The sequence below is a fragment of the Hippocampus zosterae genome, chromosome 7 (assembly GCF_025434085.1).
Source record: "Hippocampus zosterae strain Florida chromosome 7, ASM2543408v3, whole genome shotgun sequence".
Classification (NCBI taxonomy): domain Eukaryota; kingdom Metazoa; phylum Chordata; class Actinopteri; order Syngnathiformes; family Syngnathidae; genus Hippocampus; species Hippocampus zosterae.
The window spans coordinates 19,602,294-19,617,575 of NC_067457.1; the positions used below are offsets into that span (position 1 = coordinate 19,602,294).

Sequence of the window (15,282 nt, forward strand, 5' to 3'; positions counted from 1 at the left end):
TTACATAACAAACTACCGCAAAATTACTTGTAAATTATTTTTGTTCCATAATATAGAAAAACAGACATAGTCATCACAATCCACCGCCACGTCACATGTTAATTTGGGCATGGCGCAAGAAATGTGTGGAGACAGGAATAGTGTTGAATGAACGGAAAGGAAACAATTTGAAAGGGTACCTGAAATGTGATCAAACATATTGGCAATCACTGGCATGTGGCTAATATATCTATTGTAACTGCAAACAGACTTGACACCGGGTACTTTTATGGCACCCTAACTTTGACTTTCATTGTTGTGTTTATCAAACAAGGAACAATAGATTTCACAGTAGATTAAACACAACGTGGCTGCGTTTGTCAATCATGATGCTCATTTAACTGCCTCACGTTAAGATGCCAACGACACATACACAGAAGGAGCTCTACTTGACTACTCGAGGAATCATTACGACAGTTTGGTGAAGTTTGAATGATAGCCATTGATGCAGAGAGGCAAATTTAGCTTTGACAAACACTTTCTTGACAAGGGGCTTTTAACAAACGTTAAAGCGGATATTGGGGGCGAAAGGGGACACATTTGTTTGTGTGTGTGATAGAGAATGAGAGATTTCTATCATCACCTTAGCAGACACTGCATTTCACAAGTGCCATTATCTTTATTATTATTACTAATATTATTGACGATGAATCTTTCGTGACCCCTTACTGGCCTGATGAAGTATCACCATGGAAACATCGACTTTCAGGAGCGAACTGGTTTGCACTAACTCAGAGGACTATAAGAAGACAAAAAGGAGGCTAACATGATGGTTCCTGTGGCTGGCTAGATAGCTAGCTAGCTAGCTAGCTAGAGAGCAACTGTAGCTAGCTACCTACCTAAAACTAAACTTGCTACAATGCCAGTTAGTAGCAGCTCTCAATAGCATGAGGTAGCCTCAGGTATACAATGAAAATATAAAACCTTTCAACAAAATATTTACTGAATATTGACTGCCTGTACTCATATTTTTTTATATCAGATGTATTCTGTGATTATTAACAAAGCAATTCTTGCTTGAATCACTTGGTATGTTAATGATTCATCCAACTTGTTTATTTATTGAGGACTTCAGTATACGTTGCTGTCATAAGATTTTACAACATGTTATGATATCTTTAAAAAAAAATGAACTTGCACTTGAACCAGGGGCAATCATACAAAAAAGGGGGAGGGGGGTGACATAGCACATTTTCCATATAATTTTAACAAACGTAGTAGGAATATTCAAGACATGATAAGAGACGGAAACACAATTCTGGTCTGAACGTTTTGGGAACGCTAAATGATAGCTACAGTTCTTTTCGTGATTATGCTATCTGAGCCTTTTCGGGGGCAAAAGTAGCTACACCGTGGGTCATCATAACTGCACATACAGTCAGAAAATGCGATCTTTGGAATGTCACTCAAAGTACATAAACTGTTTTGTGAGTGTTCATACACCACAAGAGGGAAAATGAGAAACAGCCCGTGTTGTAAACAACTGAAATTGATCTTGCAAGGAGGCATCCGGACTCCAAACTATGGCTGAACATTAATTGAGTTCGAAACACCGTAGGTCTCATCTTCTTCCTTCATCGCGGGAAGGGTCTGAGTACTAATATCCAGCCCTTTCAAAGTAATCATGTTCATTGCGCCATGTCTCACAATCAGTCTTTTCCCCTCATTCATTTCTTCCGTTTCAGTCTTTACCTCCTCCTCCTGGTGCCGCTCAGTTCTTTCCACCGTGGCGGTGCTGTCTGCGCAGCCATGCGGGCTCTCTTGTCTGTGCTTTATGATCTGACTGCAGCACTGACCCTGCTCGTGCCGTGGACCGGATATGAGGTCTTGGCTGTTGAAGAAGCCCCGGATGATGTGTTTGGGCAGATCCAGTTGAGCCGACAGGGTGTGGACCGCCTCCTCGTCTGGATTGAGGCCCACGTCTTGAATGAAGCTCTGCAAAATGCCCAAGGCTTCATGGGACACTCGTAATCCCACGTGTTGGACCTCACCTTCATGACGCGCCTCGGCACAAATCCCAAACCCGTCGCCGTCATCGTCCTTCAAAAACGGCCACTCCACTTGAATCTTTTCCTTGATCGTCGTTTCCTTTATATTTTCTCCACCTTCAGTTACCGGATCATCACTTTCGGCATTTGTCACTTTCGTCGGATGATTCCAGTCCACCGCAAAACCGCCATTGTCTTCTTCTCCTCCCTCAACTAAATCTTCGCTATTGCTCTGGCCTCGCAGGCCGACTCTCAAAACCCCCCAGTCGCTTCCGGTCTCCAGCTCGGCGGGCGATGCGGTGCATGGTTGCCGTGGAGACAAATGAAGTCCTGCTTCCGGATGCAAGGGTTGGTGAGGTTGCAGATGGTGTGGCTGAAACAGCGGAGCGTTGCGTTGATACTCGAGGAGGAAGAAAAGATCCCCAGAATAAAGTAGCGGTCGAGTTTGAAAACAATGACAGATCTATTCATATTTTCAGGTTGAAATATTTTACTCATTCAGTACTAGCCAATTCTAGACCAAGTCTGAAAAGACGTTTATAAACGTCTTTGGGAGTGGAATGAGTTGATAATTCAGAGCGAGGCAGATTGTTTGCCGCTATGATCTAATGTAAATATAAAATGGCGCCCAAGTATTTTTGGAGCCTTACCAGTACGTTTTCATTGGCGAGGAGTGTACGTCTCTCGGTGCAGTTCTGCGCAGGATTTATGCTCTCCTGCTCGTAAATTGCATCTCTTTCGGTCTGGGGCAGGCTAAGGAAACGGCGAATCAGGCTCAAGTTATCCCACAGCGTTCGGTTCTCCGGACTTGGATCTTCCTTCCAACGAAGTAGCTCACACAGCCAGCCCTGCGGGACAGAACTACATATAAATCGACAGCTCCTCTCACGTATTTGGGAACACTCCCCAAAGTGCTGCGCAACTTTTTCTATTTCGAACATTCCCATACGGCACGCGCAACGGCTTAACATCGATCTTGATTGTAAATCGGAGTTTCCAGCGAAGCAAGTCCAGAAAATTGTACTTTCCTAAATCTGCGCCGGCTGGCCGCGACTCACAAATGCGTCAGCGACGCACAAAAAACCATGGCCGCCGCCCAACGCCGGCGCCCAATGCTATCCAGATGCGCGGGGAAGATAGAACAGAAAAGACGGGAGCACGCATGTGCTTGCCAAACAGCCGCTTAATACGGAGAGCGATAGCGGGAGGTAAATAGAAGTATTGCCATCGAAGGCGAAAAGAGCCTAATGGACGTCGGAGCACGTGCTTTTTACCACGATGACTGCCGGATGACCTCTATGCATCTTGATAATAGAAGACAATAAGCTGAAGGAGAGAATGAGGAAAAATGAAGGACAAGCGCGTTCCCTCCCGTTCCTCGGCGGGAAATTATCCGCCAAACAAAAGCAATAACAAGCTTATGGGGGCCGCCATAAAATATGAGAACAATAAACATTCATACCACGCCTTTGTGTGTACGTGCTGCGGCGCGTCTGTTTGCGGCAGGCGGAGACGAGCGTGCGCGCATGCGCGGAGATTCCATACGGTCGACGTTCAAACGGTAAATCGCTCGCATCGATATAACGCGAGCGTACCTGACTCTTGGATGCCGCCACTTTGGCGAACAAAGCCTGGGACACTTTAGCTCGCCTCATTTCGTGCTGGATCTCTTCGTAGATGGAGACGCTGACGTTGAGAACGCAACTGTCTGTCCTCACACTTCGGTCTGTTGTAACCGGTGACAATCTGGCCTGCAAGAAGAAGTGGGAAGGGGTGGGGGTGGGGGTGGGAGTCATTGGATTTGAATACGTGCCCACACGGAAAGGGAATTAGCGGTTGTAAACTGGGAGCGGGCCCATCCATAGAAAAGAAAGTAATTAAAAAGTGCATCAAGGATGGCGATAGGATCCACTTTTGGGCATATTAAAAAAAAAAAAACTATATGTGTAGCCTCGCCATTTTCCTCTCCATTGTTGAATTCAAATCCTCATGAAATTAATTGGTTCGTTTGAAACAGCCTCGGCCATGCAGGTTACGAGTTATTTTTTTTTAATTTTGTATCTCATATGAATAACTTAACTTCTCCCCACGGGCCATAAATGGCATTTGTTTTATTTGGATTCATTCATGACAATTGTTGAAAGGGGTCAGGAAGCTGGATGAAATTGGATCTGAGCAAGTTGTCCGCGAGGTTGCGCAACTTTACTCGGATTGGGCTTTCATCTACTTATAAATTCGAATGGTCGCCGATCGTGTAGCGGTTCACTCGGCCGACTTTGCAGGTGCGATGAAATATGGCTGGTAAATATATCGTGATCAAAGTATTTCACAGCACTTGACGGCGGTGCCTTAAAAATTTGCCATCAGGCAATTTTGTTGGAACCAAAGAACCGGTTTTAGTCTTGATTATTAAATTGCATTGTAAATATTGGCGCCATCTTCGAGTTGGGGGCGTGTCACAGTAATTAGCCTGAGTAAGTTTCACGAGTGTGATTGGTGTGCGGATTGTTCACCGATTTAAAAAGCACTTGTTGGATGTGTAAATGGCGGTTGCCATGGCAATCGGAGCCAGGGAATGGGGGGAAGCTCAAATGAATTGGGCAAAGGGACGATTTTAATGTGTTAATCAAGTGGGTCGAGGGGCTTGTTTTAGGAGGGCGCCACCAAACTGAAATGTTCCTTATTAGATTCTATTCACGAGAGACATCAGTGCAGTTTGGTGCGGACAAAAAATAAAATAAAATATTAAAATCAGACCTTTGGCTGACAAATTAAAGTACAATTCTTTTTGTTTTTTTCAGCCAAAGTGAGAGTCATCTCTTTTCATTTATAGCAGGAATCCAAATATATATATATAATAATAATAATAAAATAAAAATATATAAATATAAAAATAAACATTCTTTGGGATGTTTATCCCGATAACTGCACCGCGGGAGTCTTGACTTTAACTTTTGTTGAGCCAACTCGGTGGCACAAAGTGTTATCCAAAGCTTAAGCTACTCACAATAACATAAAAAAATAAAATTAAAACGAATAAAATCAAGCCTGCAGGATAGTAACGTATGCGCATTGCATTACTGCAGTGGCACCACATAAATAAAAAATAATAAGCCTGTAGCACGGCAATATTTGTGCAAAGCATCGGCGTAATTACTGCGCATGGATTTGAGGGTTCTTTCACGGTGGGTTGGTGAGACCTGAGTGCATCTTGGCGGCGTGTTGTTGCAGCTGGGCGTGAATCCTGTCAGGCTTCGCTCTTTCTCCTCCTGGTAGAAGCGTTCTCGTTCCGCTTCGGGGAGCTGCAGGAACCCGTGCATGGCCCGCAGGTTGACCAGCAGAGACTGCGAGGCATTTTTCGGGTCCTCCTCCTTTCGTAAAATCTCTGAGAGTAGACCCTAAAGTCAACAAACGTATCACGTTCATAAAAAAAAAAAAATGAAGTAATCTTTTCAATATTCCAAAAGAAAAATAGAATGTCATGTTTCCTCTCTTGCAATCAATAAGCTAACAAGTCACATGATCAATCAGCAACAGTTGGGTGGCTGCCTGGGCTCCTTGTACATCACAATATACATTCATTCATTCATTCATTCATCTTCCGAGCCGCTTGATCCTCACTAGGGTCGCGGGGGGTGCTGGAGCCTATCCCAGCTGTCTTCGGGCAGTAGGCGGGGGACACCCTGAATCGATACATTTAAAGTTGTTTTTTTTTCTTTTTCGGAAGCTCTCCATATTCACCTCTGAATCTCATTCGACCGGACATGCCTCTGCAGATTAATATTTCAAAGCCGCGCATGCTTGCGAGCCAGTTGCATGGTCGCATCATTCCGAGTGCATCTCCAGTCGACGCGCAAGCCATCAAACTGATCTACAAATTCGAGGGATCTCCCTCCCCCCCACCGAGACCCCCCCCCCCCCCAGACCCCCCTGAAAAATAATGCTTCATGCCAAGAGTTGGACAGCTCGGGAGGGAACAGGCCTGCTTGTCGTATCATTCTTGGATTCACCCGACGACCCCCCGCCCCCCTGCCGCCTTTCCCAACAGAGTGGAGGATGACAAACGATCCCTTCCACTTCGAGATGGCAACTTGGAATGGCGCCAAACTTGTACGGACGATACTCGAGGCACCCTGGAGCTGGCAATCGGGAAACATGGGCATGCATAATAGCTTGCTCTGCTTATTGTGATGAAAATGATAATGACGATAATAATATTAACAAGCCTCCTTTGAGCCCCGTTTCTCTGGGAGTGCTGCTGAATGTAAAGTGGCCTCGGCTAATGTGGCATTTTAATATTAGAGCCGATATGAGATTTGACTATGAAAATGGAGGTTGGTGGGTTGGGGGTGGGGGGCAGGAAAAGACAGATTGACAATAAAAAGTCAAATGAATAGAAACAGTGCCAGAGTGAAGGATGGCAAAATGGAGGGCGAGTGAAAAGAAAGCAGAGGTGGGAAAGGAGAAAGGATTTCTCTAAGGGGTTGTGATTAGGTAGCCAGCAGCTGCTTCAGTGTTGGCACCAGATTTTTGCTGCAGAGAGCTGGCACAACTATGCTTGCACATGCAAATGGGGGGTGGGCTGGGAGGGGGCATTGCGGCAAAGGCCACACCGAAATGGCAACCGTCGACAGCCCGTACTTGCACCAAGTGGTGCGGTCCAGTTCAATTCTGGTTCACCTTGAACCAGGCACCAATTTGGACCGCGGGCAGTTAACAGGGTCCGACACTTAATGGTGGCCCGTTGGCCCTGGGCCACCACATACCTTCCAGATGCTGTTCCGACCGGGGCAGTCGAAATGTCATAAATAAGATGATGAAATCAAGACATTTTTTTTAAATACATGCAAAGCAAAACGTAAATAAAACAGTAGCACTGAAGTCACTTTCCCGGCGCCTGGCATACCTGGGTCCTGTTGAAAGCCACTCGCGCAAAGATGGCCTGAGAAATTCCCGCCCTCTTCATTTCCTCACGCACACAGTGGTAGATGTCATTCGGCACATCAACCAAACCCAGACACGACCCGGCTGACGTCTGGTGTTGCGGCCCGGCCGGATGGGATCCGTCTTGGGCCTGCTGAGGGCCTGGGGGATCGGCTGCTTTGGGGAAGACTTTGGCTGTAGCCCTCCCTGCAGACGCGTGGTTGAGATATTGTTGTGAGGCCGGCGAGAGCCCCTGTCCCGTCAGCATGAGGCGTACGGCATATTGCTGGTTTAGAATTTGAGTCATGACTTGCTGCTGAGATCTGCTGAGGGTCTGGGTGAGCAACCCGGAGTTGCAAATACTGTGAGGGGAGGCGCCGGCCGCCATGGTGGCCATCCCTCCGTGGAGGTAAAGAAGGCTTGAGCTCTGATCGGATGCACTGCCCTTGACGGGCTGCTGCTGCTGCGTGTTGGAAAGATGCGACGGCTGGTCTGGGAAAGCGTCGATCTCTGGTGAAGAAAAGTGCAGTCACGATTCCGCTTGAACGACGCCAAATCATCCGTTCGAGCCGCCGTTAGCCTACGTGTGACTTGGCTCGGCTTCTCAAACAGACGCGAGCGAAGAAGAGTTTCACAACTACTGTGACTGGAATAATATTTCATTTATTTTCCCCACACAGAGGATTCATAATATAGGCTCATGATTATTATTTGGACACCGGCACAAACTGAATATTCGTTAGCCCGTCTATGGCATTTCCCATTCTGTTTTAGCGCAAAGCTAGCGTCCTTCAAGGCAAAATCTTGGTTGTTTTGAATGCAAAAAAAAGGGTACTTTTTCTTTCCGGTTTAGTTGAAAATGTACCCATCGATTCATTTTGCGACAGACTTACTGTTGCACTTGGTTGTCTTGAAGTGTTTATACCATCGTCCAAACTCCTGACATTTGGCCGTTGAAACGTTGGCGTAGTAGGTGCAATTGACTATGGATGAGATCATGCTCTGAAACATGGAAAGGAAAAAAACGGGCGCTCATCACGTCTGCGCGTCCGTGTGGCTCAGATGTTCACGGATCTGATATTAATGCACTCATGTCTGGGTTATTAAAAAAGAGCCCAAAGGTAAAGACAATAATAAAGACGGATCAGAGATGGGTGCGTGCATACAGTACATACTGCACGTGAGACTAGTAGTAAGAGGTCTCTCTCTCTCACACACACACACACATTTTCCCTCAAGACCATCCTGCGCAATCTTTACATCTGATTACACCTTTCATCTTCTCCTATTTATTTTAATCTGCGTCTTGCAAATAAGCAGGGAGAAAGAAATGTGAGACGGAGGGAGAGAGAAGATGGGGGAAGGAGGACTTTGCTCATCTCAGATCTTCACACCAGCTGAGATGGAAAGAAGACGAGGAAGATCGGAGATAGCGAGCAATTTCTCTTATCTCGGTTGTCCCAAACCTTCGGGGACTAACAGATTATGTTGATAATTACCGCTATTCGTAGTTGTCTATGTTACAAAGAGAATTGAGATCGTAATAGATGGACAGAGATTGTCTATTTCAGTCACACGCACACTCCCTCACAATTTATCTGGAAAGGCACACAAGAGAATTGAGATCGTAATAGACGGACAGAGATTGTCTATTTAAGTCACACGCACACTCCCTCACAATTTATCTGGAAACACACGCACACACAGGTTTGTGTGCGTATATTATACCTGAGACAAAGGACACTCCTTGGCCAGCGAACTCTGGTTCATTTCCTTGAGAAGTTCCTTCAGCGAGTTCCGAACAGTCGAGTGCGTCCACTGCTCCGCCGGCAAGTCCTCCAGTTTGGGGCAGCTGCACAAATGACAATCATTTGTGTCCGCTTGTGCCGTAGGATTGCTTCCCCTCTTTTGCATTCTAATCAATTGAGTTTTACAAGTTAAAGGTCACAAAAAGCTTTCGGTGAACACTCTTAGGACACGAAACAATCCGGCGGGAAGCGAGCGGCGCGTAAAACAAATAGGAATGGGGATTTCCCACGTACCTCTGCAGTTGTATTTTAAGGGTGATAACATGGTGGACATCCTGTAGCATCTCAGCCACGGTGGCGTCTGGAGAATCTGTCACACTCGAAAGAGGCAGCGGGTTCCATCTGCCCACCTGGATCAAACCTGACACACACACACACACACACACACACACACACACATAAAAACAAAAAGCACTACTGTGTGATAGCGGATGAACGCGAGTGTAAATTAGTCCCGTCTTGTTTCTACATCGAGTATCCCGTTTGTCTGGATCCTGAGTCTTTAATGAAGCAATCCTTGATGCATTGAGTGAACCGCTTCGAGGGTTCAAAAGCAACGGGTCTCCTAGTTGCCGCTTTCAAACAACCAGATTTGTTCCCGACACAAAAACCGCTGCCGAGTGTGCACAAACGAGACACTTGATTAGGTACACCGGCACAACATACCGTATCGGCTCCGTGCGTAAGGCGCTACCATCCGAGAGGATAAGACGTGCGTCTTGTACCTTTGGCCTGAGCAGCAGAGCTGTGCGAGTATCCCAGCGTCAGCAAGGCCATCTCGATGAGCTGGTTGAAGAGCAGATCTCTCTTGATCAGGACAAATTCGGCATGGTCTTCTTTCCTCTCTCCTTCGGCGGGACTCTCCATGTGCTCCACCACGCAGAAGACAGGCAGTGAGCTTCCTGACGTGGCAGTCAAGAACATAAATCGACTGAAATGACTGAAACACCTCGCGGGGGATCGACTCGATGGAACAAACTCCAATTCATTTAGAGAATGAGCTTGCCTCTTAGTATGGAAAAGTCAGGGGGAAAAAAAAAAGGCGAGCCGTAACGTTTGCAACGCGAGCCCGAGGGCACTTTCACATCAATTTAAGTTGACAGCAGGGGGCGGTAGAATGTCAAAATGGGCAGGTGAAAACGGATGGATTCATCCATTCACTTCTTATTCCACCCCAACATAATTTTGATTCGATTGCAGATAACAACATACGATTACTCGAGTCCCCCCCCCCCCCCCCCGCCTTTGTTTAGAATTCAGAATTTATTATATTTTACCTCTTGGCTGATGAGAGTTCTTGTGCTGATGCCTTGCCGTGGTGGTTTTCTGGACCAGATAAGAAGGGTTTTTAGTCCCGGGGCTCGCCTGCTTGCTTCTCTCTTGCACGGTGCTTCCAACTCCATGTTGCTCCAGACGGGCGATCTTGGCAGGAGGGGGCCTCAGGTCTGTATTGGGATCGGCGCCCTCTGGTTTCTTGGCTCCGTGACACAGGGGGTCCATCTGTGGAGTCACGCTGCATACACAAAATCGGTTGCGGTGAGTGCACCAGGACTTGGGGGGGGGGTCACCGTTCATGCCCATCAAATAAACACACGCATGCAAGCGACATTGTAAACTTTGCTAAATTGCTGATGCGGTTTTAGATTGCTTGCAATTGGATTTCGAATGATATTCGAATTCAAAATAAACGAGTAGCCGTACTTAATGACCTTCCCTCGAATGCATCGATTGGGTTCATCTCCAAGAAAAGTGCCAACATTTTCCAAAACAAACCTGCTCTCGTGCCACAGCACCCCCCTGGTCGATGTTATCCCTGAAAGTTTACTCGAAACCAACCGGTTTTAGTCGCTTACGATCGCACACCCGAGCCCGGAATATCGCCACGATCGCGTCTCCGATTCCAGCGCCGCTAGTCCGATGAAAACGTCGATGCGCCGACACCGTCCAAGTAGTTTGACTGTACCTCCGAACACCCTCCTCATCGTTCCGTTCGTCCGCTCGGCTCCTCGTCGTGGCGCGAAGGTGGACGGGCGCGACGGGGATCGGCTCGGTCCGCTCCCGCCCGTGCCGAGAACAATACGCGGTGCGCGTTCAGCCTGCAGTCTGCAGCCTCTTCTCATATTTATAGGCGTGCACACGCGGCCAGTTGTTTTCCTGGTTCTCCTCCAAAGACCACAGTGCACGCCGGGGATGGGGGGGGGAGAGAGAGAGAGAGAGAGAGAGAGATGCGCACACACACACACACACACGCGTGCGCACACCAGCTGCATTAACATATGGTGTAATAATGAATTCACTAGCGCGCTCCATAAATGTATTAAAATGGGACGATTGAGCATAAATCGCTTTCCTTTGAATTCTGCAGCATGCTGTGCACGCCCATACGTAACATTTATGGTTTTCTGTTTTTGTGTGTGTTTAGGCTATTGGGGCTCTTTATGGTCACAAAGTGTCAATTTGAGCGTTTCTTTGCATCAGCAAGTGGCGCTCAAAACTCGCACGGTTGTCACAAGGTTGACTATTAACGTTGTTATTGTACTAGACCAGGGGTACCCATTATGTTGACCGCGATCGACCGGAAGATCGTGGACTGGTTCCAAGTCGATCGCCAGGGCTGTAGAGGAGAAAAAAAAAACCTTTTGTGTGTCTTTGTGCATGTTAGTAATATCTTTTTTTGTGTTAATGTACACTGCACCCTAATCATCCTATCAGTCTCATTTTCACAAAAAGTATATTTAATAAAATAAAACAGGTAAATCTTTAACCTACAGTGGCGCGTGCCCGGTGTCACCGGAAGTTGTTAGCGCTCAGCAGTCTGCGATTGCAGCTTGTGAATTTTTCTCGTTATCATCCCTCTCATTCAGAGTTTGTTTGATGGGTCGATCGCGGGAGGTCGGTTGATCGAAAAGTCGATCTTTGGTCCAAAAACGTTTGGGCACCCCTGTACTAGACTATGTCAATCATGTATCATATATTCGTCATCTATAATGATCTACTTTTGGTCTCTCCCATATTCTACTGTACTGAACCATTCTGGACTGCACACTGTACTACAGTATTCTCTTCCATGTCTACGATACATTACTACACACTCTACATTACGAAACAATATCAGAGCATTCAGATGACACGACAATAGTCCTCTTTGTACTGCACTACGTCAGACACAACACCACTACCTTCTCTCCACTCCTAGGCCCATCCCACTTTTACAAAAATGAAACGTCACATTGAAACCGAATGGCTTCATTTTTCCTCGATAGCACCGCCGCGATGCACTTCGTAGGCCTCTACGATTGCAATCCTCAAGTGGAAGCTTGAAGTTCCATGAAGGTTTCATAAAGTAACGAGCGCATTTGTTTCTCCGTTTGTGTGTTGATGTACGGCCAATCGCAGATGCTTCAGCAGTGAGAGCACGCTCGACTACTTCGGACTAATTCAACAAAGTGAATTAGCAACCTCTCCAGCCAGAACGTGCAATGCATGGTTACACATGATTCGTTGTGACTAAAATAGAGAGAGAGAGAGAGACATCACAGATTTTTTTTGTTTGTTTTATTTTGGGCGGGGTATATGTATGGCGGTGTCTGTTTTGGGGTTACATGCTAACATTATATGCGTAAATATCCCCATGAGTGTTTAGATGTAGCCGTTATTCTCTCCCTCGTCATGCTATTTTATTACCGGCTTGATATGTTGTCAATGAGGCTGGCACGCTAAATGATAATTAAGGCCATTACACGCTCACTGAGCATGTTACCAGTGCATGGCACCGAACGCGCAGCACTGGAAGCTTCGTCTCGGGAGACACCCGACGATTCGCACAGTCGTGTAGCTCTCCGAATTAGGTTAGAGTTTCATTGCGTTCGGTCAGGCTGTGACGCGGTTATAGAGTCATGATATGCTTGCTGAACCCAGTGCGAAATTTGAAACTTGCATTTGCCTGTTTTTCTTTGGACTTCTATTTCAACACACAGTCACGATGGTATACTTTTTAGATTGGTTTGCCTTAACATTCACTAAGATCATTGATTGGAGAGCGGTGCCACACAGCATGACTCTTGACTCATCAGACCACATTAACTTTCTCCATAGCTTAAAAGTCCAATCACCTTTTCTGGCATACTTTCATCTGTTAATTGTGACTGGCAAGCTACTTACTCCTAACAAGTACTGTTAAAGCAATGCATTTCAAACTTCGGAATGTGTTTTTTATGCTACTTAATTCTGAAACGATCATGACAACACCTAAGCACTCGCATAATAGGACGAGAATGACAAAAACATGAGATGAATAATGGTGAAACTTTACCGATATTGGCCAAAGCTGCATTTCCTTACATCAACAGCAGAGGGCGCAGTCTGCCATGATATTTTGACCACTTGCTCGTTTAGTGGATGACGTGAACCGTACTCTTCAAGTATACCTCCTTCAAAAACTTTCACCATTTTATTTCTCCACAGGGTTCCTCCAGCACAGACCACTTCACTAGTCACTAGTGTCACGTGCCCAGCAACAAAATATCGGCTAATAAGAAAAGGCAAAGATGACGTGCTGTGCTCGAACATCAACCGCTGCTGTGTCCCTCGAGTGTGCAAATCGTGCAATAATCAAAATGTCATTGTGGAAAAAGGGCAACAAGCGACATTCACTCGAGTGTGTGCGCCACTTAGCTGAGAGTCTGCCGCCATCTTGCCGGACTTGTGCTCTGCACTTGATGAATTCCCCCGTGCACACTTTTCTTTTTTTTTATCCCCCGTGCACACCTGACTCCGATTCACCTGCAGGTCTGAAGTCACGACCGCCAATACAAACCAACCTTCTTCTGCTGCTTGTCGCCATCTCCTGGTCAGTATGAACAATGATGTGGATAATACAAAATAAATATATATCACTATAAAACAACACATCGTCATCAGGCGTAACGATGTCGCCATCTTCTGGTCAGTATGAGAAATGCTGACGATTACCACTTTATGGGAAACCCAAATAAATATGCGATCCGTTTTTCCCCTGTTGCGTCTCGTGCTAGATTCTATTTGGTTTTAATATGAAATAAAAGTTGAAAACTAAACTGCTATTAGACCCTACACGTGCCAGACAACGATCGAGAAAAAAATCAAGCTATATTTCACTTTGGGTGTTTGCATTTTAAAACAACAAATAACAGTCGCTTTCTATTTTAAATACCTGCTTCCAAACGTAACACACAATGAGCAAAACAGACCGTGAAATAAGTGAGGGCAACGCCATTTTGCTTTTGAGGCAATGGGAGAACGTTATAGTTGGCCTTTTTCAATTTTAGATAAATGAGAAAACCAACATCTTCCCTCCTCCCCAAAATTATGTAAAACATTGCCACCTATAGAAGGGAAAGAGTAAATGCAGTCTTTCAAGGTGGAACGCAAAACTGAACGAAGGGAAGCGCAACCGTATAGAATACAACTGCTTTTCCTTTCGCCTCGCAGATACACAATAAGGGATCAATTTTCTGCGATGATCTTGCAGTCGAGTGGCAAAAAAAAAGAAAATGTCAACCCCCCTGTGTTCGAGGAGGAAAAGACGGGGTCATTCGGCAGATGCTGCAGAAGCTTCACTTGATTGGACATTGGGGAGGAAGCCACCATTCATCTCCGCCTCTGACGTAGCCATTGTTCTGCAACACGATTGCGGCAGCACAGTTTGTCCCACAGCACACACGGGAGCAGCTCAGGCTCATTTATCAAACGCGTAAGTGTCGTGTGAGCCCCGCTGCCCCATTCACGTCCTCTCCTTTTGTCTCCAACGCAAACACAGCAGCCGGCCGGCATCTCACACACACAAACGCTAAAGCATACACTTTCGTGAATCGGAGTGGCTTGGCTGTACACGCAACCAGTAGAATAGTATGCGAAGGTTTGGAAAGGGCGACATGTATCTCTCATGCACACAGAAAACCCTGACATTTAGCAATAAATAAAATCTCTCACACACCAAAAAAACCTACAGGCCACTCCAACCAACAGCAATCCTGGTTTGAATCCTGGTTATGGCTTTGTGCAAAGAGCATACTTGACTTCTTCTACCCGGGCCTGCGTGGGTTTTCTCCGGGTACTCCGGTTTCCTCCCACATTCCAAAAACATGCACGGCAGGCTGATTGAACACTCTAAATTGTCTCTAGGTGTGAGCGTGGATGATTTTTCATCTCTGTGTGCCCTGCGATTGGCTGGCAACCGCTTCAGGGTGTCCCCCGCCGACTCCCCGAAGACACCTGGGATAGGCTACAGCCACCACTCCGCCCCCCACGATGTTTGTGAGGATAAAGCGGATCGGAAAATGGATGGATGGACGTTCAAATCCTCATAAAAAGCGTCTTTCAATTGGCAACCGGGTCTGCAAAGGAGAAACTGCACGATTGGTCGCAGAAACACCACAGATTTGTTCCATGTGGACGTCAGACATATTCACAGCTAAATAAGTGCACTCGATGTTGAAGCCTCGACGTTGGCACGGGGAATAGTGGATAGAAACTGCGAGGGAAAA

At 46.3% G+C, this 15,282-nt stretch overlaps 1 protein-coding gene across 7 annotated transcripts; it reads right to left on the reverse strand.

Moving 5' to 3' along the window:
* Nucleotides 1-1,079: 1,079 nt before the first annotated feature.
* On the reverse strand, nt 1,080-13,520 carry satb1a (SATB homeobox 1a). 7 transcript variants are annotated; one of them, XM_052071583.1, is made up of 12 exons: nt 13,071-13,520; nt 10,722-10,912; nt 10,036-10,271; nt 9,484-9,660; nt 8,993-9,119; nt 8,679-8,802; nt 7,844-7,952; nt 6,934-7,460; nt 5,228-5,425; nt 3,623-3,778; nt 2,678-2,875; nt 1,080-2,427 (listed from the first exon to the last, which is right to left on the reverse strand). In XM_052071583.1, the coding sequence occupies exons 3-12, from the start codon at nt 10,256-10,258 to the stop codon at nt 1,561-1,563; spliced, it is 2,706 nt and encodes a 901-aa protein (XP_051927543.1). In that variant the 5' UTR covers nt 10,259-10,271; nt 10,722-10,912; nt 13,071-13,520; the 3' UTR covers nt 1,080-1,560. The 7 variants fall into 7 exon arrangements, with proteins under 7 accessions (XP_051927543.1, XP_051927542.1, XP_051927541.1 ...); XM_052071582.1 differs by having other exon boundaries at nt 10,722-10,918; XM_052071581.1 differs by having other exon boundaries at nt 10,722-10,921.
* Between the last annotated feature and the right edge of the window lie 1,762 nt (nt 13,521-15,282).